The sequence below is a fragment of the Emydura macquarii genome, unplaced genomic scaffold (genome assembly GCF_026122565.2).
Source record: "Emydura macquarii macquarii isolate MOO-44397 ecotype Brisbane River unplaced genomic scaffold, CSIRO-AGI_Emac_v2 contig_3530, whole genome shotgun sequence".
Lineage (NCBI taxonomy): Eukaryota > Metazoa > Chordata > Testudines > Chelidae > Emydura > Emydura macquarii.
The window spans coordinates 11,437,092-11,464,397 of NW_027133667.1; the positions used below are offsets into that span (position 1 = coordinate 11,437,092).

Genomic DNA, 27,306 nt, shown 5'->3' on the forward strand with positions numbered 1-27,306 from the left:
AGGAAAAAATAACTTAAGGGCAGCTGCTACAGCCTCCCTCTCTGATATGGCATTGTGGAGGCGTTGCTTTTGTCAAGCTTTGCCGTTGTACACCAGATTTGGGCACTAAAAATGAATGTGTGGTGATAAGAAAATAAGAGTTCAGGTGGAGCATAGAGGGGCAGTAAAGAAAGCATCCTGGAAAGAGACAGAAGTAGGACAAGGAACTTGAACTTATAGATGTTTGGGGAAGCATCATTCTTGTACGTGTAGTTTGTGAGAGGTGATGATAAACACCGCCTCCAAGGAGCAGGGGGATGTGAGTATTTGAAGTGAAACGTTACTAATTTTCAGGGGTGGGGTGGATGGGGTCCAGCTCCTCATCTTTTTCAAGTGAGGCTGGGATGGTGCAGGGATGATGATCAAGCAGAATGTAAGTAGAGAACTGAAGACACTCAAGAGAGGCCTGAATGGAAGTTGAGGGACATGGAGCTGTGTGAAGTCCAGTCTTGCAATACTGACCAGATGTTTTTGATAAATTAAAAATGATTTTGTGTGGTGGGGAGAAACAATCCAGCTTTGTGTTTTGTTTCAAATACTTTGTCAAATGCCACATGGTCACTGTTGGATTTTTTTCTCTGTTCTTTTTAATATCTCTGTTGTTGTCATACCTACCTGAGGTTTTCCTTTGCCTTTAGAATTAACTTTCTCTTGCAACTACTACTTCAGAATAACACAGAACCTGGTCAGTGGTTTTTGGATGGTGATCTTTGCTCAACCGGGAGTGCACAGAGCTGCTCCAGTCACAATGGGGAGGAGTCTGTCAGTCTTCATACACTGACATTCCCCACTGATTGGAGTCCAGTATCAAACTTTTAGGATGTGTAGAGTTTTTACCCAACTAAATAAAATAAAAAAACTAGGCAACTCTCTGCCCTGGTTGTTATCAAATCTGTGGATGATGCCAAAATTTAAGGGGGTGACAAACAAGGATTGAACTTGTTTACAAACTAATGGGAGATTCGAGTAGTGGGGGCTGCAGGTAACAGATTTACTATCAATACCTGTAAAGCCCCTATGAACAAGCAGTATAGAGCACACATAAAATAGGGGAGAGAAGATGTAACCAAGCTTTTGTGCCCATTTTGTTAAAAGCAGATTAACTTTCATCTTGTCTTGTTACTGATGTCCTAGCGCTTACATTTTATTCCTATAACTAAGTACTATATTAGTTTCAGAGAAAGGTGGGATCCAAGGAGGCGCTCTGTCTTAAGTCTCCCCGTTTTCTGAAAACTCCATTTAGAGAAGGTGGTTCTTGTAACTCAATCTGAAATAGAGATGAGAGAAATTGCCCTTTGGCAAAGGCCAGCTGATCTTGTTGCAGAGCTTTGTGAAGCTATCAGCCTGGGCTGCTCCTCCATGGAGCTGTTATACAGCAGGATATGCTGTGAACTTTGGAGTTTTTTATTGACCTGGTGTGTACTCTGCCTTTCTTCCAGGGTACTGTCTTTAGTCTGGATTCTGAAGAGGAAGAATACCACGCCATCATAGCAGAGGACAGCAATGACATCTACATCCTAACCAGCGAAAACTCTGGACAGGTGAGCCCTCCAGAGTCTCCCACAGTGACTACATCTTGGCAGTCAGAGAGCCTGCCTGTCTCTTTGTCAGCTAGCCAGAGCTGGCACACGGAGAGCTTACCAGTATCCCTTGGACCTGAGTCCTGGCAGCAAGTGGTTATGGACCCTGAAGAGGTAAAGAGCTTGGACAGCAATGGAGGTGGTGAAGAAAGGAGTGAAAATAACTCTTCCAACTCTGACATTGTTCATGTGGAGAAGGAAGAGATACCAGAGGGAATAGAGGAAGCAGCAGTGTCGTTGGTGGCTCTGGAGACTGAGACAGCACAGGAGGGGTTCCCAGGAGCCCCTTCTTTGCTGGAGATGAAGTCTGTACCTGAGATTGTGGCAAGCCCCTCTGCACCTTTGCTTACAGAACATGAGGAAGAGGGAAAGGTGGCTGAGGAGCCTGGTGAACCAGAAATCCCCATGTTGAGTAAACCTGTCCAGAAACCAGCCCCATCAGGAGAAAAGGCTGCACCAGAACCTGAGAAAATACTGCCTCTAGGAGATGAAATGAAAGTGGGGAAGGAGAGCCATTCAGAAGAAAGGGAAGAGAAATCCCCACCTGGAGAGGAGAAGCCCATCCTGTTGCCAGAAGGCAAATCTATACTGCTGTATGGTGGGGCTGCTGCTTTGGCTATCCTGGCTGTGGCAGTGGGAGTAGCGCTGGCACTGAGAAAGAAGTAACAGGGCTCTCTTGGTGAGGAAGGGGGAGAAAGTGGGATCCACATTTTTTAGTTGCATTAACTAAAGGTTGAGCTGCCTGCTGTTAATGGGACATTTCTATAACTTAAATGGTGAGGGTGTGAGGTTATTTGCTAAGCCTAAGGCTACGGACAATCATGTTTTTAGTAGAATTGGGATGGAGACTGGTATTTTAAAAAAATTAATTCCGCAAATCTCAGAACTGAAGTGCAGATGCTGAGGAAAGGGGGTGCTTGTACATGGGGAAACTGGAACAGACAATCCCAGGGGCAGGGGAGGGCCAGTCGCTGCTAACCCCTGGAACTTTTAGCTTCCCTGACTGAGCTGCTGTTGTGGCTGCTGTCTTGTCACTTTTCCTTGCCCACCCCCCCCCCCAAAAAACAAACAAACAAACAAACACCAAAAACCCAGCCACCTTAAGCCTGTAGCGTGAGGCTGGAGTCTTTTTTTGTCTCAGCTTCCTCTCAGGTACTGCACTGCTCCTCCTAATTTCATAGGTTCCTTCTAAACCCTAATGGGAGAGTGCTCATACTATACCTCTTTGCTCACACCTATTTAGCCCCTAATGCTTCCTGATGCCCCATCTTGTAAAGATGCTGCCTCTATATATCTTATCTCTGAGTGTTCTGATGTTGGTGAGATTGATGCATAGGCCACAATCTCTGTGCTACAAACGCCCTTTGTAGCACAATACACTACTGTTTGCTGGTTCGAGAGACCCTTTGGCTCCCTCCTGTGCGTCCCAGATTACTGCCACAGCTCAGTTACCAGAGAGCATGACTCTCACGTGGGTCAGTGTGCCATTTTCATAAAGATCTTGATGCTAGTGCTTATTCAGTGGATAATATAGAACTACCCCCATTTATAATTAAATTCCGAACACTGATGTGAGGCTGACCACACCTGTGAAATTCAAAGGTTAAATGGTTGCTTTGTCCTTCTCTTGGGCTGCAGTTCTATATTTTCTAGCAGGAGTTAAGCACAGAGTGGATTTAGTCTTAACTCAGCCTGGGTTGTGACACTGACAGCATCCCTGATATTCAAACTAACTCATGCCAATAACTAAACCAAACAGCATTAAATATTTCTTTTACTTGGCTTCTGAGTGAGGGTGGGGTTTGTAGATAGGTCAAACCTGAATTTTTTTGAGGGACAGAGAGACTGATGGAGAAAAGGTTATTAGAGCTGGTGCCATTACTGTGTAAAGAACCTACTTAGCTCAGGAATTTGACTCTTGCTGATGACATCCTTCTATTACTGTATATAAGCGAGACTGCTCTTACTCCATAACTATTGTAGCAGCCTGGCCTTAGAAATCTTTGTTGTAAAATTGAACTAGTTCTTTCCCTGGCCACTTGCAGCTGCCCTGGTTGGGATCCTCATTGCTGTGCAGTGAGTGTGCAGAAGAGTTGTCATTAGCAAGTATTACCTCAGGCTGCAGATTTCTCTCTGCTGATGCAGCTACAGTAGAGTGACATTACGTGTTTTCCTTGCCCTGGCTTCCTTCTCTTACCTCTGTTGTGGGTAGCTACTAGTGGAGTCCTTCCTAGAGTCCTGTCACAAACAAGATAGAATTTCCCATGTAGCTTCTATTTACTTTACTAAAATCAGAACCATTTAAAATGAGTCTAATTAGCTGAAACTACCCCAACCACTGTAGATTTTGCTATTCAGCATCTATTCTCTCCTCCATGGAAGGGGCTGCTCTCCTTTTGTTACTTACTTCATCCACACCCATGTGGCAGGCCCCTTTGTTACTAGTCTGCGAACAGCTGCTGCCTTCTCCCCCTGCATGCTCTGTGCAGGCTAGTCCTGTAGCTGGGCTAGAGGCTGCTATCATCTCCCTAGAGAGGGAAATCTTGTCTCTAAGACAAAACACTTATGCTTGGCAAATTTGAGAGACAGAGCCAGTCCCCTCCCCCTCCTTAGCCTTAGCTATAGGTTCAGAATGGAGTACAGTTGTGCACATGGAAATAGTCTCTCAGTGGGTGCTATGCTAGATATTTATAGGCAAATTATGAAATGTGTTCTTCTTACCCCCACCTTAAAAGTTTCCTGTACTGATTATTCATACTGGGACTAGAGGAGAGTAGTTCTTTACAGGCCAGGCGAGGAGAAATTTTCTACGAGGTTGACATCCCTATTGATACAAGGTGCAAGCATGCACTGTTAAATTGAAACATATCTACTCCCACACTGACAATAGTGGGAAAGGGAGAGAAAGCAGTGGCAACAGCAAATAAATTCTTGGCTTGCGGGGAAATATTTAACATAACCCGATCAAGAAAATGCTCAGGGCCTTGACTTACTCCTACTTCAGTGGAGAAGTAGCCACCATTCCTGCTTTTTTGGCTTCTTTACTGCCTGGTGATGATCCCCCTCATCAGTTCTTACTAAGAAGTTACAGTTGGGAAAATGATATTCTCCCTGCACTACAACTCTCCATTAGTTTCCACAAAGAATGCTGCCTGCTACATTTGAGTTTGAAGCAGTTGTAACCAAACTTCGCTCTGGCCCTTTGGTGGAAGTGATCCAGAAAGGGGTAGATAGGATTAAAGTACAGTTTTGTCATTTGTGTGAAGGCCATGCTTTTGTTCTAAGGCTGATTGTGTATTAGGAAACTGGTAGGAGACTTGCTCCCCCTCAAAGTAAAATGAGACAATCCTGACCTGAAGGAGGTGCTGGCCATCTCTCCATGGGAAAAGGGGGAGACTACCTACATGATGTTAGTTTAGTACTGTCATTTGCATTACTTGTCCCCACCTCCTTTCTAAAATTAAGTGCCTCACTGTGTGGCTATGAACGCACAGCCGGCAGCAAATACGCTGCCATCAGCTAGATTTTTTCCGGTTCAATTGAGCGGCAGTGAACACATGCTCAATCGATCCGAAAGTCAGTCTAATAAAACCACCTCCCCAAAAAGCGCAGAGGACTCTGTCGAGAGGACTGTATTTCCCTTAGCCCAGCGCAGTAGAAGCAGCGCACTAAAGGGAAGTTACGTGTGTAACTGCCGTCGACCGCCGCCAGATTTTGCCAGCAGTGTAAGACCTGCCCTGAGTCTGAGGGTTTTCTAGCTTGAATCCCTTCTTGCATCTCTTGACAGGCGTCTGATGCACACGCTCAAGCGGTCATAAAACTAACTACCAAGCACTTAGTATATTTTAAGCTGTAAAGTGCTTTACAAAAATAGTATTTGAATATGTCCCCCTTTTTACAGAGGAAAGGATGGGGCCTTGGTCACCCTAAGTCAGAACCCACAGCATTCCTGACTTCTGGCTCTATCTGTTCACAGGACTGGGCTGCCTACTACAGCAACAGTTATTCAGCTAATTGCTCAAGCTGCCTTTTAGTAGGCAAAACCACTGCCACGTGGCCAGAAACTACTTTTGAAAGCTAGCATTGTGTTTGGTTTTTAAACAAACAAGCAAACTACCACCCTCCTAAAACACCTGTGCTGCCAAAAAAGTGTAGACTTGACTTTCAGCTGAACTCTTCATTCGAAGCATGAAATCTCCCTTCAAAATGCACGCAGCTGAATTATTCATTTGTATCCTATTTTATACACATTCCCATATCCAATAGTTACAGAGGAAGAATTTCAGTACTCTATAGTGGAATGTGGTAATTGGTGGAACAGAAAACAAAACTGCATTTCTATCACCTGCAGGAAGCAGAGAGCCAGAGGAGCAGAAGCTGTATGTGGTTTTTATAAATTGCTTAATTTTAGCACTGAGAGGAACAGTAGCATTACTTTGAGCGTGGCTGTGTTTGTGCTTCAGTGCTCAACTAAGGCATTTTAAACCATGACCAGTTTGCTGTGAGACAGATATTTCACAGGGCTAATGACTGCAGGTAGGGCACGTATTGAAAGTATCATGTTGGAGCAGGGAGCATTTGACAGTCTTACGCAGTTATTCTTTGTTTAGTATAATCACATCTGCTGAGGCTAGGGGAGTAGCTATTTAGCTGGGAAATTAAAACTACAAACGGCTTGAAACATGGCAATAGAGCTACCCCATTATGTCTAAGGAAATTGAGTACTTGAGATGGTTCATGTTCATTGCTTTGCTTTTTAAAGGATTTTCTATAATTTTAATTTCTCTTCTCTTATTTACAGTTGGCCCTCCTTAGGTCACACAGGCAGAATGAGGTTATTACCCATTTGCTCCCTTGCAGCTAGTGGCCTGAAGTCATGCTGGGGATGCATAGTTAAGATTTGCTTCAGCAGCAGCTTCTGATTTTCTTGCTATAGCAGCTGGGAAAGTGAGGGGCAAGACCCAAAACTGACAGGCAGAGCAGACTCAGTCATGCTGCTACAAAGCTGGGGGAACTTCCCCTGGACTCTTGGTTTTCTGAGTTAACAGGACTAATTCCTCTTCTTATTCAAACAGTACAAGGCTAAAGACCCATTCAGCTTAAGATTGCCCCCTGGTTTGTTATACAAACAGCAAAATTGAATGGTGTACTTACTCAGCCAGAGTAGCTTCCGCTAGGTTTCCCAGAAATGCAGTCAACTGACTTGCACACGTCTGGTTAGGTGGATCCCAGAAGATGCCTTCACATCTTCCAGCACCTCACTGACCCTTTAAAAGAAAATGTAAAAGTTCCTTTAACAGACAAGTGCAGCACTCGTGGGGGGGAATAAACTGTCAGCACAAGACGCTTCAATTTCGTTAATTAAAAAATATTGTTTCCACAGTGTGTTCTCTCCAGCTCCCCTGGTCTGTAAGTGAAGGGATATGTACATTTTTCCTCCCCGAATGGGACACTGCTGTAAGACCATGGCCCCAGCTTGCACTTTAATAAATGGTATAGTTTTCAAAAACAACGTGTGGACCTATTCTTATGCTAGTTCCCTTCTGTGTGCGCCACCCCAGTGATCCAAATCCTCTCCTGAGCTAACACCTGGCTGGTTAACTGTGAGGTAACAGGGATAAATTGTAAGAGTATGTCTATACCTTGCTGTAGTCCACTGTGGACAAACCTTTACATTCCTTGCTCTCCTGTGGTGCTGTGTGCACAGCATTGGGTCTCAACAAAACACGTTCTCCCCCCACCAGTAAATTGAAAAGGCTTACACTTCTCTATAAAATTCAACAGTGCAGAAGATATTAAAGTGATTCCATTTTACAGGGACAGCAAAAAAAAAAAAAAAAAAGGGGGGGGGGAGGGGGATATAATGTGAAATCACTTCCCAGGCCAATGGCATGCAATGGACAATTCAGTTTTTTAGCACTTCATGCACACCCAATGTAAAAAGGGACAACAGCTGCATTTCCAGAAGTGCAGACACTTTTTATTAAGTATAAAATATTTACAGGTAATATGAGAAACAGCAACTCAGTTTAGTTCATGTAAAACTATATTGAGACTGCATTCCTGGTAGGCCCAAGTCCACGCTAAGAGACATAGCTTTAAGGTTGCTAGGCTCTTAGTTGTTTACTACATGGAGGGACCTACTTCCTGGAAATTAAAGCTAAACACTCAAGTATACCCAGATGAATGGTATCTGACCTGATCACATCACTCAGTTCTGTTGCTTTTCTATAACTTCGCACATTTAAATCAGATACCTTCCAGAGGCTCAAAAGAATAGTAAGCAAGGTACACTCTGCCCCCACCCGTATTGATGGGGCTAAGGAAAAAACCCTGAGCATGCAGTTTTCTCAAAGATGGCTCTCCCCAGCCCATATTTCTAAAGGTATGTCTTTACTGCAGGTAGCCCAGACTCCTGCTCCTCCCCTCTCCCGTCCACACACACCACTCAGACTTAAAGTGGTGCTTTTAACACAGGTTAGCTGGTAGTGAAAAATACACATCGCGGAGTGCTGTAGCTATGCTGCCCTAGCCCAGGTGTAGAAATAGCTAGGTCAATGGAAGAATTACCTACTGTGATGGGAAAAAGTGTACACTACAGCAGCCTAGCTGTGCCAGAATAGCATGCATAGAAGAGACACAACCTAACACTCATTTGGCAATGAGGCTATGTCACTTGCAGCTAACAGTCCTTTAATGCTGTCCCACAATTTTCCATGTGTGCCTAGAAAGACAATTCTGTAGGCAAGACTAGAGGGGCTCAAGGTTACTGCAGCACCAGCGATGTGAGAGCACAGCTTGAAGTATGGGTGTGCCAATATGGCTGCTCATACCGGAGTTCTAGGCCAACTCGCTGCTCTTATGAGCTAGTCTGCGGGGAAGACATACCCTAACAGGCTCCAGGGCTCATTGCCAACAGATCCTAGCCCCAGAGCATGGGAATGAGCTCAAGTTTCAGTGAACACTCCTGAGTGCAATGCCAGCTGGCATTTCCTCCTAAGACATACAGGTCTGCACCAGCACCAAGTTACTTTATTACCAAATATTGAATGTAACAGGTAAGCAATACTCCTACATGTCTCAGCCAAACTGCACAGCTTTACACATTTCTCCTGTGCTAATCTGGCAAATCTAAAACATAACTAAGGGGTTGTGCTTCCCCCATTACAGTTGCATTGCAAAAGAAAAAAAAAAAAAAAAAAAGCAAAGTTTTTAAAGTAATTACTCAAGAAGCAACCTTCTCCGACGGTCAACAGCATGGGCTCCCCTCTCATTCAACTCTAGAGGGACAAACAGAACAGGAGTTAGAGAAGCAACAAGCCAAGACAGTATGCACATGTTTTCCTGTCATTCTTCTCTGAGCACACAGTAGCAAGGGGGAGTCTTAATGTTTAAGCAGGAAGGGTCTGACTCAGTCACAAATTCATCATCAGGAGAATGGAGAGATTTTTAAAAAGGAACAAGTGCCAAATCCTGCCTTGATTTACTCCCCATGAAAAGAGAGCAATCTGCCCCTACACCTAATGTTTATCCAAGTTTTCACTGTAGATGACTGCCCCCTCATTTCTGTGTTCATCGTAAAATATCTTATGGCTCTTTGATGCTATTTATCACTACACCTGCCAGATTTCTGTCATTCTAAAGCCTGATCAAGTTTTGCCAATATAATTTTGTTGATTGGGAAAAAAAAAATCACTGACATAGTGGGGCTATTAAAAGCTCTGTTGTAGATGTAGTTATACAGGTAAAAGAAGAGTCGTATTTCATTTGGGAAACTGATAAACTATACTGGCCAGAGTTCTTTAGCTGGGTCTACACTATCAGGGGTTTGCTGATATAGCTATATTCTTCTAGTGTAGACAAGACCTAAGTGGCACCTAGGACACTAGCATGGCAGGAGCCCCCCAGTAGTTCCAGAAACCACATCTAAATCTTGGGCACTGGCCAGTTCCCAAAGCAATACACACCTGGGGATCTGTTTCTGGAGTATTAACCTGGAGGGAACTGGCTCTGTTGCATACGCTCTAGCAATAAGTTGCCCAAGGAGTGCATTAGTAATTTAGTGACACTTCTCAGGTGACTCAGCCTTGTGCCACCACTCAAGATAGGCAGGCACTGGTAACCCACTAACACAGTGTTCAGACAAAATTATTGTAGACAGCACAGTCTAAGAGATCATCTGCTAAAGCAAGTATGGGCCCAATCCTGATGCCATTGCACAGCCTGACTAACAGGCCTGTCCAATGGGGATCCTCTGAGGAGTTGCTCTGGAGCCACTGCACTATGGTCCCACAGCTCATGTGCCCTCCCTGTGTGTACACGGGGAAAGAGAACAGCCTGTGGATAGGAATGCCACAAATGCTGCCCCTGCTTCTGTCCAACTCCCAGGAAACCTCTGCAAACCAGAATGCAGTTCAGTGCACATGGTACTGACCACCTCTCCAGGGTCCTGCCACCCACCCCCTTCTGCAGGTGCTTCCATGTCTGCAGACTAGGGAGGGCAAGTTTGCCCCTGTGTCAATGCACCATCATTGCCAAGGTTTCAAATACCCATTGATGCACGGGGGGCAAATTTAGTTCCTGACATATCAGAGCCCAACTGCCCTTTCAGCACCAGGACACTTTGACCTCTCCATTGCAGAAATTGGCTCATTGTCCCTCCAGCTATGCCTTAGCTCTAACAGAGAGAAGAGAAGAGTGGTGTCGCTATTTACTATTTAAACATCTCTCCATCCTCCCATTGCTGGAGCGGTCCTTCAGTGGCACTGAAATTACCCTAACCCCGCCTGCAGAGTGGTGGGGGGTGAGTGGGTAACAGAGTGAGAAGGGGAACCCAGCAGGACAGAAATGATGCAGAGCTGAGTGGAACATGATCAGTAAGGATACGATTGGGTCCCAGATTCCACAACTTCCCAGGACCTCTGTGACTTTAGGCAGGGTTGGAGCAGCTGTCAGCCTTGCCACATAACAGCGGGTGTGGGGTGCAAGCTGGCCCGGTCCTGCCACCAAACAGCTGATCGGGGTAGCCCTGGGGCTGCCACCAACAGCTGATTGGTAAAAGTCAGGGACAGGTCACAGGCAATAAACTAAAATTCACGGACGCCATTAATACCTAAAATACCCATGACAGAATCTTAACCTTAATGATTGGCATCTGGGCAATGACCTTCCTTGCCCTGGAGGGACTGATCGCTCCTGGGCCCATCAGTGCCGCTCTCAGGAGAGGCTGCTGTTTGAGCAACATGCAATTCGCCATTCACACCTCTCTCTTTACCCGCAGGGAGCCAGTGGACACAATGTGCTGGAAGAGGTCAAGCCTCAGGTGAGTGAGTGGGGGAGCTGCAAGTTTCTCACACGGCTGCCTCCTCTACAAAACAGCTACCCACAACTCCCCTGGGCCAGACTCATCCCCCAACAGTATTAGTATTTAAGCAGACTGGGGCTCCAGTTCCTGCTCTTGCTGCAAAGCCCCAAGTGGCTATAAGGTAATAAAGAGCCCACGGATTTTATAGGAATATAGCAATTAGAGAGGAAGGGAGCACGGCTAGGTCAGTGTCCCAGTCCCATCCCCAGCCAGGATTATTCCCTAAACTGCTTTGCCCAGTCCTGAGTGATCAGGCTTCTGCCACTTTTCTCGGGAGACACCCACAGTTTAAGAGATGGTTTGATGGTTCTTACTTGTTATTCCATGTTAATCACATATTCATGGAGGTTTTGGTTGATGTAATTCACAGTGGTGTTAAAGACACGGTGTAGAAGGGATGGCATTTTGTTTGCTACTGTTTTAGCTAAAACCATTGCCAGCACCAACATGGCTTTCTCCTGATGCATTTCCAAAGGCACGGTTCTCATGAGCCCCTCCACTGCATTAGACAGGCGCCTCATTATCTCCTAAACAGAGGGGAGAGAAAATTATTCATTTTTCTCTGCTGCCATTACAATAAGAGTCTCTCTAAATATCTCACTAGGGCCTGTAACAGTGACAAAACATCCACCCACCCAACTGCCCCAAAACCCCACTACAGCACCTTTAACTCAAATATTTTGTACCCAACACTACAGCACGCATGGACTCATTGTGGTGGTGTTTCACACCCGAGTGGCTTTTACATAATGGAGGTCACCATCCTGAACTGCAGGATTTACACAGAACAGAAGTTGCATATAGTGCTGATAAATTTAAATCAACCTTTACCATCACAGAGTGAGATGTGGTTCCTGCCCTGAAGAGCTTACATGCACCACACACTCATTGCCAGATCCTGAAAGGTGCCGAGTGCCCTCCCACTGGATTGGGCCCTAGATTGGACAAGACAAAAACCCAGGACCAGAGATCAGGTGGAGGAGATTATTGATGAGAAGTTAAAGGGGATTCCTAGAAGTGAGTTTTAAAAAGAGGGTGCTTAGTGCATAGGAACAGGGGACTGGTCCAGATGCTGCTCTGGATCAGCGAAAAATACCTATATACATCCAGCAACGCAATCGAGATGCTGCACAAACTAGGATGTGGAACTGCTCTGCAATGCACAAAAAGCTCATTAGGTCACAAACCAAAAGGTGCACATCTCTGCCTCCTACACTGATGGAGTTTAAAAGTTTTAGGCCCCCAATTTAGGACTTTGGCATAACAAGGTCCTGGGCACCCACAGCTGCCACTGAAGGTCAGTGGGAATTGTGACTGCTCGGAGCCTTTCAGGACCAGGTCTTTAGATTTTATACAAGGGGTTTTATAACATGAATAGAGATTGTTTAAAATCATCAAACCTTGTCTACCACACCCCACTTGCTGAGAGTTTGATTCTGGAGCAGAGTAGATCACACACTGCGTTGCCTGTAACTTGCACAGAGATGCTTGGGAAACATGTCTCCCTGGGCAAGAGTGGGGGAGAATGTCAAAATGCCACACTTATATGAAGATAGTGGACAGCTCCAAGGAGGCAAACAAAAGTAACGAGCAGATCTAGGTCTGGATCTTCTGAGAGGAAGGATGTTTTAATGGCTAAAGCACAAGTGGAAGTTGGAAGAGCTGGGTTTTATTCCTTACGCTCTCTCAGGGTTTTCTGCAACACCCAACACTGCAGTATTGAACAGGTGCTGAGTTTCTGCCACCGACAGTATTATTTAAGCATCAGTGTGCTTAGCTGGGTACATGAGACAGAAGTCCTAACACATGCACAAGGTTCAGTGTTAGCTAAAGTCACTTAGGGCAGAGGCTCTCAACCTTTCCAGACTACTGAACCCCGTTCAGGAGTCTGATTTGTCTTGCACACCCCAGGTTTCACCTCACACAAAAAACAGACATAAAAGAGTCACCGCACACTGTTCCTGAAACAATGCCTGCTTTCTCCTTTTTACCATATAATCATAAAATAAAATAAATCAACTGGAATATAAATATCGTACTTACATTTCAGTGTATAGCGCAGTATACACAAGTCATGGGCGGCATGAAATTTTAGTTTGTACTGACTTCGCTAGTGCTTTTTATGTAGCCTGTTGTAAAAGTAGCCAAATATCTAAGATGAATTAACGTACCCCCGGAAGACCTCTGCGTACTCCTGGTTGAGAACTACTGACCTAGGATATGTTTACACCGCAAAAGCCAAACTAAACCAAAACACCACACAAACCACAGCAGCAAATCTCGGAACCCTGGTCTACAGGCTCAAATGGCAGTGGAGATGTTCCTGCGCAGACTCTGAAACTTGACGATAGGGGTGGGTCTCAGAGCCCAGGCTCCAGCCCAAGCAGGAAGGTCTACACTTCTATTTTTAGCCCTGTAGAATGAGTCTCAGTCAGTCAGTTGGCCCAGACTCTGAGACTCACTGCTGTGCTTTTGGGGTTTTCTGCCATGTAGCTATACCCTTAGGGCCTGATTTTCAGAGGTATTGAGCCCTTGCAGCTCCCACTGACTTCAGTGGCTACAGAGTGCTAAGTACATCTGAAAATCAGGCCCTTGTCCAACTTGTGCCTTAGCTTCTCCACTGCAAGATGGGGATGACAACACTGCTGGACTCAGTGGCATATCGAGGGGGGCCAGGCCCCTGGGGCACTGGCCTGTGCGGGCAGGGGTAGGGGCGAAGAGGTGGTACCGGGCCAGCCCTTCTCAACATGCAGGGGATGGGGGACGCCGGTCCCTCCAGTGTTTCCAGCCCATCGTGAAGGGCCGGCCCAGCACCCTCCTCCCAGGCCGGGGAGTGAGGCTGCTCCATCTGAGCCGGTGCCGGGCTGGAGCAGTGGGTAAGTGTGGGGCGCCAGGCCAGCCCTTCACAATGGGTGGGAGGCGCAGGAGGCTGAGGGGCGGCAGCTGCTGCTCTCACTCCTGCCCCCGCCTGGTGCATCATGAAGAGCTGGCTCACCTGCCCCCCCCCTCAACGTGCCAGGCCAGGGGGGTGAGGCCTCCCACATCCGAGCCAGCACTGGGCTGTGGGCTGGAGCCGGAGAGGTGGGCGCCACATGGCAGGGGGGTGTCTAACTGAAAGCAACAGACCACCTAAAATAACAATTCAGGCAATTCTCCATTTCAGTGTCACCTTGCTGATCACATCCAGAGGGTCTGTTACATTTTCATCTTTCTAGAGTTATTGCTAATCAGCTGAGTTCCTCACTTACCTCTTTGGACAGATTCTCATTCGCAAACTGCTGTATGAGATCATTTACTACTCTCGGCTGGATCTCCCTAGCCACTTGGTCCCCGATCACAGCAAGCTGAGCTCCGATGAGCTGGAAAATGTCCTCATCAACCAAAGAACCTAATTCCAACGAATAAAGAGAGGGTTTTAAGCAGGATTTTGTCCACATACAAACATGACCAAAACGAAGCTCAGTGCAGGTAAACAACAGGCTCAGGTACCCCACAAAGCGTCATATGCATACAGCACCTCTCCCCACAAAGCGTTAGAAACTACTACACACACCAGGAATAATTCCACTCATCACTGACATGCAGCGACCTATGGAGAACTGAGTGTCCAGCAACATGACGCAACAGCTCAGGAGAAATATTCTCTCACCCCGGTGGTACTACAGAGGGAATTAGAATAGAGCTACTGAAACGAAGTTTGGCCAGGCCACTGTGGTAATACCCTCATCCTGGAGGAAAAAAAAACCCCATGCAATCTTTCAGAACCATGGTCAAGAACTCTTACATCTCATCAGGAATAGCACATCTCTAATAGCAGAGCTACCCCATACACCATGTTGGGGCCATTACTGTAGTTCAATACCGATTTGGAGGGCAGAGTGCCATCTACTATAACACGCTGATTTATCTTAGCGATCGCCCATCCAAAAGCTAACCAGTCCCAGCCCAGCTTATGAGACTGGGTGAGATCAAAGCCCAAAGTGGTACAGCAATGCCCCTGATAGCACCGCACTGAAGACAACAGTCATATTATTCCTGTTTCATCAGCCATCTCTGGATATTGTTTCCCCATCACATAGGCAAAGCAAAATGTGGTGAATTTCAGCCCCAAATAGCAGAGATGTTCCAAAAGTCCCTGTTCTAAACTAGCTAACAGGTGCCAAGCATCCAAACACTTTCTGAAACTCAAGGCACAACACAGTAGCTCATTGCTTAAGCAAGGCCAAAGTGCTAGCCTGGGGCTCCAGTATGATAAACTGCAAGGGTGTGCAGGAAAAGGCACCTAGGTACTAGAAATACCTAGACGGGTAAGATAAGGTGCAAAGCATTAGCTGTACCATCCCTACTGAGAAAGCCCAATTTGTTAATAACAAGAGCCACTGCACAGAAATACTCCGCAGAGAAAACACTCTCTCTGTACCACTGAAGAGATCAGCTTCAGTACAGTGGGATAAGGGAAGGAGGCGAGCACGCACCTGGCTCACCATTCTGGAACCGGCCGCTCCGATTCCCATCTGTCTGAAGCTCCCCATCATCAAACTCATTAGAGAAGCTTTCTGGTGGGGAAACAATCAGCTGGCTTTTCAGAGAATCCAGCTCTTCTCTGTAAGCACAGTTTGGACAGTGCTGCAGAAAGGAATACACGAGGATGCGCTCCACCTGCACATTGCCACACAAACCCTAAAAATAAACACCAATAAGTCATCAGGAATCCGACAGCCAACAAGACATTCCTGCCTGAGAGGGCCCTGTGCAGGACTGTTTTCCACTAGTGTGTCTATCTATTGTGGACATCCTCCAGAAGCTGAAATAATGTTAACCAATGAGATTGCATGACTGCATTCTGATTGTCACAGCTTTGTTTATGTGTAGGACCTACAGTAAGTGCAGTATGATTTTTGTTTTTTTAATAATTCAGTAGTGGAAGTATTAATTTAAGATGCTCCATGTATTTCAAGTTGAGTAAGGACCACGTTCCTGATTAAAACTACCATTTTAAAACGTCCTTACACAAACTCAGACCATATAAACCTATTACCATGAATTTAGGAATTGATTATTCTATTTCTTGTTATAAATATAAGCAATGGATGCCCATTTACCATTTAAAGGAATGTGAAATATTAACCACGTAGAGGAGGGTTCTCACATGAAAAAAATAGACTCTTCAAAAGTTAAGAGCCTCATCTTTCATCTCATGGTTTGGAATGGGACCCAGACAAGGTCATTAATGACCACGTTCAGATCACTGCGTCTGCAGGCTGGGACAGTAGCAGAAAGAAAGCAGACAGCTTGAATCTGATCTCAGATAGGCAGGCACACCCATCCACACAGATGGGGAATGATCTGCCTGTATGGGGAGCAGCATGTTGGCAGAAAGTCCACGTGGTGCCTGCATATCCAAACTTGCACAGGGATTAGGATACAAAATGAGTTCAGACTGAGCATCCCCCAAATTATAAAAGGTTAAATACACTTTTTTCTGGCCTATGTTTTAAAAAGTGCCTTGTGATTTTGGATGCCCAACTTTAGATACCACAAAAGGGGCCTGATTTTCAGAGGGTTGGGGCAGGGGGAAATCAGCACTTTCTGAAAATCAGGCCCCTTAAGTTGGGCACCCAAGATCACCAATCACTTTTGAAAATTTAAACTTACAGCATTTGGAAACATTTCGGAACTGACCTGATCCATGCTGGCTGCTGGGAGAGTGCAGCTGTGTTACCCTTAGCTTGCAACCCACGAGTCCTTTCCCTGCAAGGGAACAAAAGGAAGATGCCAACGAGCCTGCAAGCCACTTTGTCCCAGAGAGTCTCTGACAGCACTTACTGATCCAGCCCTGCTTTGGGGAGCATGGGTCTTCCCCTGGAACATATGCCTGCAGTAATCAAGCAGGTTTCCCTGTTGTGATTTGGCAGTCATAGGCAAGGCTGGGATGAGCAAGTAGGCCCCTTGTTAGGAGTCAAGAGGGGTGGGATAGGAGGACACAATGCCTCTCCTCACCCCATATTGGTAGCTCTGGCCTTCCTGCTTTATGAAAATGGAGAGGCCTGAGGGCTGACAATTCCCATGACAGCAAATGACCTAGGAAGGAAGAGGGGCTTTTAGAGACAGGGTGTTCTGCCTTAGCTGGGGCCAGCAATTGGAACGGAGAGCAAGTGTAGCTCCAGGTGGACCCCTGGCCCGGCCAGTGAAGGTAATCCAGGAATCCCTGGATTACCAAAGTCATTGAGTTTGGGGTAAGGGTATTTTGGTAGCTTCCTGTCTTCAGCTGTGAAACTCCCCAGTTCATTTATTAGGGAGCCAGCCAGCCAGCCAGCCTTGCACTGTCCCCGGAGCACTTAACACACAGTCTGCCCCTAGGAGTACAGGGAATAACCCAGTTCAAGTACCTGGTGTTGTCAAGAGACAAGTTGTTTGTATCCTGCCGAAGGCCTCCACTCCCGTTTAACAATCGCTCCTTAGTACAACCATGCCATGGCTAGAACTCCAGGAAAACCTAGAGGGGGAACATGAGCAATCAGTCACAAAGAAACCTGGGCAGAAAGGCAGCCCCACCGCTGCCTAGACCTCCCTCTGCTGGAACAGGGAGGCTTCTACTTCGTTTCTGAATCGTGCCAAACTCAAGAGCTCTGCCCTCTGTCCAAAGAGCAGATACTGCAGTGATGCAAACTGGCCCCACATCCCAGCCCACACATGCCAGACCTGATCTGGATGGGCCCAGTTGTAACGGGAGACAGAAGGGCTGGTCTCCAACTCCACTCACTCCTGGTCTCTGCTGTTGCGGTCTTTTGTTTTGGTTTATTTTTTATTTATTTTTTTTTGCAATGGGGACACCAGTTCACCCAGGATGGGCTGAGGGCACCAACAGACTTGTGATGCGATCTTCCAGTCACCACTCACCGGCACTGGCTTTGAACTTTGAGCCCCTTCATAACACTCTCTCACCTCTGTCCTGGCCCGTTGGAACAGTTTAAGTTGGCGATCAAAACTCTGCCCTGCAATGACTCAGAGTGAGGTGGAGGAAAAGGAAGGGGGGGGAAGGGGACCCGTAACCTACAAACTTCAAGCTCAGAAGCAAATCACAAGGAGACACAAAACGTTCAGGAAAGAAAAGGTATTTCCCAGCTTTTTGGAGGGGTTTTACAAACTTGAGGTTTCAAACAAACAAAAAGCCGCCACATACAAATACTTGGGCAGCAGTTCTTTTATCCATGGTCTCTCAGAATTTACTTGGGTCCATCTAACAGCCCCCACACTCTAACCAATCAGGTCTTCCTGATATAGGAAGATAAAATTTGCTGCTCTGCATCAGGCCATTGATCCATCTAGGTCAATGGTTCTCAAACCTCATTGCACTGCGACCCCATTCTGACAACAAAAATTACTACACGACCCCGGGAAAGGGGACCAAAGCCCATGCCTAAGCCCCTCTGCCCCAGGTGAGAGGGGCCCAAAGGCTTCAGCCTTGGGCCGAGGGTCTGTAACCTGAACCCCATCATCCAGGGCTGAAGTCCTCAGGCTTAGGGTTCAGCCCCAGGCCCCAAACAAGACTAACACCAGACCTGGTGACCCCATTAAAACGGGGTCATGACCCACTATGGGGTCCCAATCCACAGTTTGAGAACTGCTGATCTAGTTCAACACCCTGTCTCAGTCAGCAACCCATAACATATGTGATGTAAGAATCTTCCACGATGTACCAGGCCAACTGTGTCCTGGAGAAGGCAGACGGAACTCCTTTCTATTCTCCTCTTGACACCAGAGAAAATGCCCCCGACTCCATTTTTTACCTCTGGCTTCCATTTTAAATAAGCAAGAGTTCACCCTTAGGTGAAAGCTGCAGGTCGCATAGACTAAAAATAGAATTGGCAGGAAAATCAAAGTAGGGGAAAGGTCAGCAGATCAGAATCCTGAGGTAAACAAGGGCCCTGGGCTAAAAATAGAACGGACAGTTTGGGATGATTGGCAACTGGCATGCACCCAGGCCAGATCGGAGAGGAAGATGTTAGCAGAAGTGTCTAGAAACTTCAGACAGGACAATATGAAGGTCAGCGTGTCAGTGGCCAACTGACAGGTCAGAGGAGAACCTGAGGAAGCAGAGACCTGAGTGGACAGACAAGCAGAGAAAGCAGCAGCACCACCAGTGGAAGTCCAGTCACCACAGCAAAGTCAGCAGACAAAGAAAACTTGGCAGTTAAAGTTACACTTACAGTCCCAGGTAAGGTTACGATGCCGTCACCAGTATTTTTAATAAAAGTCAGGGACAGGCTGTGGGCAATAAACAAAACTCCATGGAAGCCAGGACCTGCCCCTAACTTTTACTAAAAATATCCTGGGGGAGGGGGAAAAACCAGAGCTGCCAGGGCTTGCATCTGCTCCAGCCCCTTGCTCCACCTGGCCGAATGATCAGCTGCTCAGTGGCAGCCCCTGGGACTGACAGCTGCTCCAGCCCTGCCCCAGAATTCAGGGAGGTCCCGAAATGTCACGGAATCTGTGACCTCAGTGAAATTGCATCTTTAGTCATAGCATAGGGTACCATAGTGTTAGTGTGTATGTGTGGGTGGGGTAATAAAGATCTATGTACACAGGTGCTGGAACTAGGGGTGCTGGAGATGCTACTGCAGCCCCGGCTTGGAGTGGTTTCCATCACACGCAGGGTTTACAGTTTGGTTCAATGGCTCTCAGCACCCCCACTCTACAAACTGTCCCAGCACCTCTGTGAGGGTACGAGTGTTGATTGTGGAGGAAATGTTTATATGCAAGACCTAAAGAACTGCTATCAACTGCTGTCAGCAACCTGCAGCAGACTGACCATCTCAAGCAGGACGCAGCCACGCAGGATCATTTCAAACTGTAAGGCAATATGGCTTGGGGTGCTCTTTAACTTGTTATAAGGGATTGGTGGTTTAGATTATTATTGTATTAGGGGACTGTTATTTGCACCAATAAAAAGGTGCTTGTTTTGGAAAGAATACTGTTTTGTGTCAATCATTTATCAGAAAGCTGTATCCATGTCCTTCAGGTATTTCCTCAGCCACTCTGGATACCCATATCTTAGGAGAACAGATTGGTTAATAAGTGGTCTGTTTTAAGGGACTCCTTGATAAACCCAGGAGGGGGTGATAGATGAGCTATTCTGGGGGTACCCTAATTCTGTTTTTGGGGTGACACTCCTTCCAATCAGCCTAGACCCTAGAACAAGTTGTTTGATCACCCTTTTCTTAGGCCTTGTCTTCAGTTAAGAGAAAGTTGTGTTGTTAACTTGAGGTAAAATCCTAGTGAAGACAAGACAGTTTGTAGTTTTCACACAAGTTAGCAGGTTGAGGTAAACCCTGGGTTCTCTCATAGTCTTTAGCTTGAGTCGCTAACTCGTGTGGAAACTACAAACTGCATCATCTTTATGAGAATTTTACTTTGTGTTAGCTAACTCAAGAACACACCTCTTTTTTTAAGTGAAGGAGGCCTTATATATACTCCAGCAATGGCTCACCACACCACTAAGGGGCTAAGGTTAATAGTGCCATGCTAAAAAACTATAATTAATGTCCTTAAACAGTCTCTCAACTTTAATGTACACTGCACCATCATGATAGGGTGGTTTTAGGTGAAGATTTATTTATTTATTTTTAAACTAAGAATATGGAAAGGTAGCCGTGTGTGACTGCCTATTCACCAAAAGGCTTCTCTTCACTACAGAAGTAACTTGGCCTCTTACTCAGCTGTTGCCCTTAACCTGACTCCTGTCCACACATAAAAGCCACCCTACATCAGAGGAGGAATCTCAACTTTCAAGTGATATCATGCAATTTCTATATCTGCTCTTCTGCGAGATAGTGGAAACAGTTAAAGTCTCAGTGGAATTGAATTGGGGCGGGGGGAAGCAAAAGGGTAAAGCAAATGATATGATTTAAAAGCATCGGTGTCACATTTATCTTTATATGTGTTCTTGTATGTTAATAAAAACAATAAATTGAGCAAAACAAATGCTAATATCTGCACCTCTGCTGTGGTCCTGCTCCCCGAAAAGCTTCCTGGTGTATGGTTATACAAGCATAGAAATATAGGGCGGGAAGGAACCCCAAGAGGTCATCTAATCCGTCCCCCCTTGGAGTAGGAGGACCAAACAAACCTAGATCATCCCGACAGGTGTTTGTCCAACTTGTTCATAAAACCCTCCAATGACGGAGATTCCACAACTTCCCTTAGAAGCCTATTACACAGCTTAACCACCCTTATAGTTAGAAAGGGTTTCCTAATAGCTAACCTAAATCTCCATTGCTGCAAACTGATTACTACCCTTCCTACCCTCTGTGGACAATTGATCACCATCCTCTATAACCACCATTTACATATCTGAAGACATGTCCTCACCTCCCGCCCAGTGTTCTCTTCTCTAGACTAAACTTGTCCAATTCTTTCAGTCTTTCCTCAGAGGTTCAGTTTTCTAAACATATGATTATTGTTGCTCTCCTCTGGACCCTCTCCAATTTTTCCACATCTTTCTTAAAATGTGGTGGCCAGGACTGGACACAGTTCTCCAGCTGAGGCCTCACCAGTATTGAGTAGAGCAGGACAACTACCTCCTATGTCCTGCATAATATACTTCGCTAGGAAAGAACTAAACAACTTCTTATTCCAGGTATTTCCAAAAAACATGCTTGTAATCCGAAGAGACTCACTAGTATAAACACATACTCTTAATATGCTCCAGCAACAGCTAGCTAACTCTCATTACCATGTTTCGCCTTCCACAAAATACACATTATACTCCAGCTTATTCAAATGCCTTAAGGAACCATTTGAAACTTTTGAATAATTATTGTTTTTGATAAACTTCAGCTTCTGTATGAATTTCATGCTGAGGGGCAGAAATAATGTCATTGCATAATAGCGCTAATATTGACTCATCATATCCTAGGGCTGCAATTTCCAGCTTGTGTACACATACTTGCGGTAGCTAGATGACAGCTACTGTGGGGCAATACAGGCAGTGTCAGCATGACGTAGTCATGCCAAGTTCAACCTCGCCTGAACTCTGTGGATATGTACTGGGGACGGCTCAGTTGTGCTGCCACTGCCCGTGCTACCACAGTTGCACTGCTATTCATACTTGTGCTAGCTCTCATCAAGCTAGCATGAATGTGTGTATGCAAGCTGCGAATCTCACTCCGAGCTCAGAGTGTAGATGTAGCCTAAGAAAAACCCTTAATATAACAATAAGCCACTATTAAAGTTTAGGGACAAGATTTTAAAAAGTGACTAGTGATTGAGTGCCTCGGATATTGGGCACCCCACTTGAGATAGCTTAAAGGGGTTGGATTTTCAGAGGATAGACGATAAGCACTTTTTGAAAAATCAGGCCCCTTTAAGGAGTCTTAAATTGGACTCCTTAAAAAGTGGAGCCACCAAAACTCACTAGTCTTTTTTTAAACTCTTGGCATTGATCATTAGTTTTAGATTTATTTAAACTTCTCAAGAGACATTTTCTGGTGGTTTAACTGTAATTTGTCCTTTCACTATGGAAAACAGTTTGTGATAGAAAAATAGGAGAAAACAATATGGAAAAGGCCATAAACTCCCTTTCTGCTTTGGATTTTGATATTATATGAATGAATGAAAATCAAAGAAAAATATTTTATTGTAATATTCTTTCCTTTTATTTAGGAAGCCTGAGATCATCAGGCCCCACTCTCCAAGCCTGCCTGCCTTAAGAAGCAGTTTGTGGAATAACAGTGACATTTCAATTAACTTTCTGTTGAAAATAAATGTCCACAGGGAACAACTTAATACTCTTTATTATTTATTTCAACACGTGAATTTAAAATGGCCAGAGCCCACAAATTGCTTCTGATAGGTAGCCAGGCTCAGTGGGATTGGAAGGGGAGGCATTTAAAAGTCAGTCACTTTAATTCCTTCACTCCCTCCCCCCATGGCTCCTTTAAAAAGGCATCTTGTTAATTTAAATGCAGAATTGGGAGCCTTAAACCAGGTCGCAGTTCTGTTATGAGCAGCCTGTCTAAGTGCTGCCTGTGACTGTAGGTTGGTGGGCTGGAGCCATTTCCCTTTAGCAGTGGGCTTCAGCATCCCAGGGTATAAAAATCGAGCATATCCATTGAGCCTCAGTTAGCGTCCTTGAAAAAACACACCGCTGTTCTTTCAGACATACATTCCAGGATCTGAGAGCGCTCTGGCACCTAGCCCATAGTCTAAAGCATGTGTATTTCACAGTGCAGGCAATGTGGATCAAGGGAAATGCTGGGCTTTTGTTTTTCCTGTAGTGCAGGGGTTCTCAACCGGTGGTACGCGGAAGACGGCTCGGTGGTACGCGAGGGAAAACACGCCGCCGAATCCCCCCCCCCTGCCGCTGATAAACCCTGCCGCCGCGGAATCCCCCCCCTTGCTGCCGCTGATAAACCCTGCTGCCGCCGAATCTCTTTCCCCGCCGCTGGCCAAAGAATTCTCTACCGCTGAATTAAACCCCCCGTGCAGCAAAACCCATTTCCCGCCGCAGAGAAACCACGCTGCCGCCGAAAGTCCCATCCTCTCTGCCTCCGAAAACTGGGAAATGGCGGCAGGGTTTTGGCGGAGGGCATCGATCTCTCCACGCAAACCCGCAATTTTACCGAGTCCTACTCGGGTCAGGTACAGTCAGGTGAAGCGGTACTTGACCCGACTGTACCTGACCTGAGTGGTACTCTGTAAAAAAAGGTTGAGAACCGCTGCTGTAGTGCCTACCAGCCCCAATCACAGAACAGGACCCCACGGTGCTAGGGGCTGTATAAACATAGAACAAAGGGATGGTCCCTACCCAAAACAGTTTAACAATCAGTTCTTCAAAACAAGACTGTGCAACACCATCCAGAGAAAGCTAATTACCAGGTAATTATGGCTCACAACCTTGGCATGGTTTGGGAATAAACCCAGCAACATCAGGTAAGTCCTAGAAAAGACTAGGAGGTGGTCATATTTTTGCTGATGTGGACATGTGTGACTGCTATGGTCAGGTGCAGATCAGATCTCCCAAGCTTCAAAGGTGACATGCCTCTGTCTGAAGCAGCAAGGGCAGGGGAGGGGAATCACACTCAAACCAGCCTTGCTTACATCTTTAAGCATAACTCTGGCATTTTCTTCATGTTGTGCTGGGCTGTTTCTGAACATTACGAACTGAATCCTGCATCATTTAAGTCAACATGAGTTTTGCAATTTGCCTCAGTCAGAACAGTATCAGGCCCTATATTCACCAACCAACACTGGATCCTAGACTGCCTTTTCAAAATCTAGGCATGCTCCCCCATGCACCAGGAACAGATTCAAGATTGTAAAGGTATGTAACAAAACCAGAGTTGCTGATGGCTATAACACCTGTAAGAGCCTAACAAACCTCAGGTGATGGGACCTTGTGACAGGAGCTCTAAACATCTAAAATAGTGACAATTACTTCCTCCTGGCAACAGACGGCTGTCAGAGCTGCCTTAAGGCTCCTATCAAGCCACACAAACAGCTGGTCTTAGCTTGTAACCCTGGGACACAGCTTCCATCACAAAGGCAATCATCAGTTTCCACCACAGGAAGGCCAAATCCCCTGTGTTATTTTATTCCCCACCTCTTATGCACCTCTTGTGCCATGCATCACAGAAACTGGAGGAGAGTGTGTGTTAAATAAATATGATCACTGCATAAGATTGAGGAAGAAATGCATCCACCAAAACCTGTTTGTTTAGAATGATGCAAGGGCCATTGCGTGAATACAGGTGGCAGTTTCAACAATATAGAATTCTGCAAGTGTACAGCTGTCACCATGATATTTAATACAAACTGCACTCTCCAACAGGAGCTCTCTCTGGGTCCCCAGGATGTTAGCATCAGTTTGGAATGCAATTTTTGCAGGGCAGGGACCAAGTCTCCTGTTTTTCTTGGGCACTTTTAACTGCTCCCCAAGGCATTTGGAAGAGCAAGGATTGCCTCCTTTGTGTAAGTCAGGAGCAGTTCAGGCTCTAAGTTCAGCGTGTACAGCTGACCTCCAGGGCTGTCTATGGCAACACAGTGAAAGCAGTGATGAAGGGAGTCAAGTGGCCCACAGTTATCTACAAAGTAAGGTAAGGTACACACGCCAATTCAGGAGTAACAACTGTGGCAAAAAGTGTCCTGCCTAACTACAGTGTGAACCTCCTTTCTGTAACGCACTGTGCTGTGCAGCTGATATGTAGTAAAGCCACAACGAAACCACAACTTTGCTTTGTAAGAGAGGTGGCTGCTGTAAATTGTTCTTATGACACACATAGGGGCAATTCTATCCCTGGCTCTGATGCTGCAGTCAGTGTGAAAGAGCTGAAAGGTCGTAAATGGTCCCAATGCTGCTCCCTTTGCAGCCCCAGCAAAACAGGAGAGTAGCACAATGCTGACAGGTGTGCAACCCACTGGCAGCTCTGGGGAAGCTGCCCTGAACTAAAGCTCCCAGGGGCTTTACAACAGCCTAGAATTTAGACGGTGAAAGAGTCATACAAAGCCACTTTCATCCACTCTACCCCTGGGCCAAACCTTCTGTGGTGCATCTCTCATGAACTGTATATCTGTTCATCCACTCCTTCTATGCAGGTCTGCAGATTGCACTATTAGTGAATTAATTGGCCATATATGATATTCTATCTTGTGAGCAATTATTTTAGCCTCAGCCATACCAGGTGCTTTTTCTTACCAAACAATTATGCTTTCCAGCAGGAGTCACTCATGCACGCATGCTATGGATAATTCAGAGCAGTTTGTAGAGTCAACATCTCAGATGCATCCCATACAAAACACAGAAACAACCCCACAGAAAGAAACAACGAATCAGTCAGGTGCACTGGTTACGTTTTGTGCACACTGTCAAAAACTTTATCTTTCTACAGCCTCTTTCACTTTATGCATGAAGAAATTCTTTAGAACTGAAACTGCAGGAGTCATCAGGAAAGGAAAGTGCATGAAGGGTACACTGGCTTTCCGTTTCCAGACAGGGTAACAGCAAAGCTTGCTGCTGCCTGGCAATGAGGATGTAACCTTCGTTAACAAGAATGAAACTTGGCTCTTATCTGGCACTTTTCATCTGTAAAGCTCAGCACTTTACAGAGGCAGGGAAGTACCATTATTCCCATTTTACCAATGAGGAAACACAGGGGAAGTGACTTGCCCAAAGCCAGTAACAGACCCCATCTCTCCGGAGCCCTACTGCCTGGACTCAGAAAGCACTCCTCAAACGTGTGAGAGCGGTTAGTGGAATGAGCACCCTCGGCTCAGCCATCAGGGCAAGACAGACTGCAGAGGAGGGGAGAGGAGTAAGTGGGAGCACAGCCACCCTCATTGCCAAGGTGTTGTTATATGCCAGACTTTAGAGTGAGCAACAGCCCTGTAGAGCTAACAGGTTCTTTATTTCAGGAACTTCTAACCAACATCAGGAACTACTTCTGATGCACACACACGTTCACATCAACATTAGCAAACTCAGCACCATCCATCCCACATGGACTCACATCACCAAGGTACTGCAGTCCCATGCTGCTTTGGCTGTCACAAGTAGTCTCTGTTCCATGTTCAAGAGGAGCTACAATGGCCCAAAGTAATCAGGAGAAAACATCAGACTTCTTCCCCCTCTGCCCCACCCCCACAAGGAAATTCAGATTTAGATAAAGACCAAAAGCTGCTAAGTTACTTCGGCATTTTTGAAAATCCCATGTGTAGATGCCTAAATGTGGACTTAGGAGCCCAACTTTAGGTACCTCGTTTTTCAAATCTTGGCTCACGTCTGATTGTTGCTTACATTCACTTCACAGGGCCCCTCTTGAATGTGAAAAGAGGAGCAGCCTTTGCAGCCTGGGCACCTCAGACTTTGCGAGGAGAAAGGATCACAGTAGAGCCCTGTCCTGGGATGGAGATCCCCTGGGTCCCACGGGATCCACTGCCATAAGAGCAGGTGCAGGATTAATGAATAGTCCCATGCAGTGCTCTAGATCACAACAGAGGGGCATGTACTTTTATTTAAGTCTCATAGACGCAGCCAGTGGTTTGAAGCAGCACAACGAGAGTTATTTTAATATATGGGATGAGACCAGTATTTTTGTAGTCCCCCCTCTCTGAGCCTGCCACTGACAGAAGAACACGTAGGCAAACCAACGTAGATAAGACCATTAGACTTTGCCAAGCATCAGGCTAGGGCCAATGATCCCAAGAAAAGGATTTGATCCCAGAGGAAGGGAAAAGAAGGGATGAGGAAGGAACAGAGACAGGCCAACTCCTGCCTAGAAGCCAGGAGGTAAAGGATAAGTTGAGTGTGGACAGAGGCAATCATTC

The 27,306-nt window shown here is 46.0% G+C and overlaps 2 protein-coding genes across 10 annotated transcripts in view; one reads left to right on the forward strand and one right to left on the reverse strand.

Moving 5' to 3' along the window:
• BCL2L13 (BCL2 like 13) overlaps positions 1–11,505 on the forward strand; it is a 69,356-nt gene extending 57,851 nt beyond the window's left edge. Inside the window, exons 7-8 of one of the 7 annotated variants that reach the window (XM_067536207.1) lie at positions 1,479–1,580; positions 10,900–11,505. In XM_067536207.1, coding sequence (XP_067392308.1) covers positions 1,479–1,580; positions 10,900–11,043 — 246 coding nt within the window. In that variant the 3' untranslated portion in view covers positions 11,044–11,505. The other 6 variants (XM_067536206.1, XM_067536205.1, XM_067536204.1 and 3 more) reach the window with 6 other exon arrangements.
• BID (BH3 interacting domain death agonist) overlaps positions 7,578–27,306 on the reverse strand; it is a 32,509-nt gene continuing 12,780 nt past the window's right edge. For 2 of the 3 annotated variants that reach the window (XM_067536214.1, XM_067536213.1), the window contains exons 2-7: positions 17,373–17,479; positions 16,666–16,734; positions 15,459–15,663; positions 14,232–14,371; positions 11,298–11,510; positions 7,578–8,899 (exon numbers count right to left, since the gene is read on the reverse strand). In XM_067536214.1, coding sequence (XP_067392315.1) covers positions 11,301–11,510; positions 14,232–14,371; positions 15,459–15,663; positions 16,666–16,674 — 564 coding nt within the window. In that variant the 5' untranslated portion in view covers positions 16,675–16,734; positions 17,373–17,479 and the 3' untranslated portion in view covers positions 7,578–8,899; positions 11,298–11,300. The remainder of the gene's footprint in view (positions 8,900–11,297; positions 11,511–14,231; positions 14,372–15,458; positions 15,664–16,665; positions 16,735–17,372; positions 17,480–27,306) is intronic. The other variant, XM_067536215.1, reaches the window with a different exon arrangement.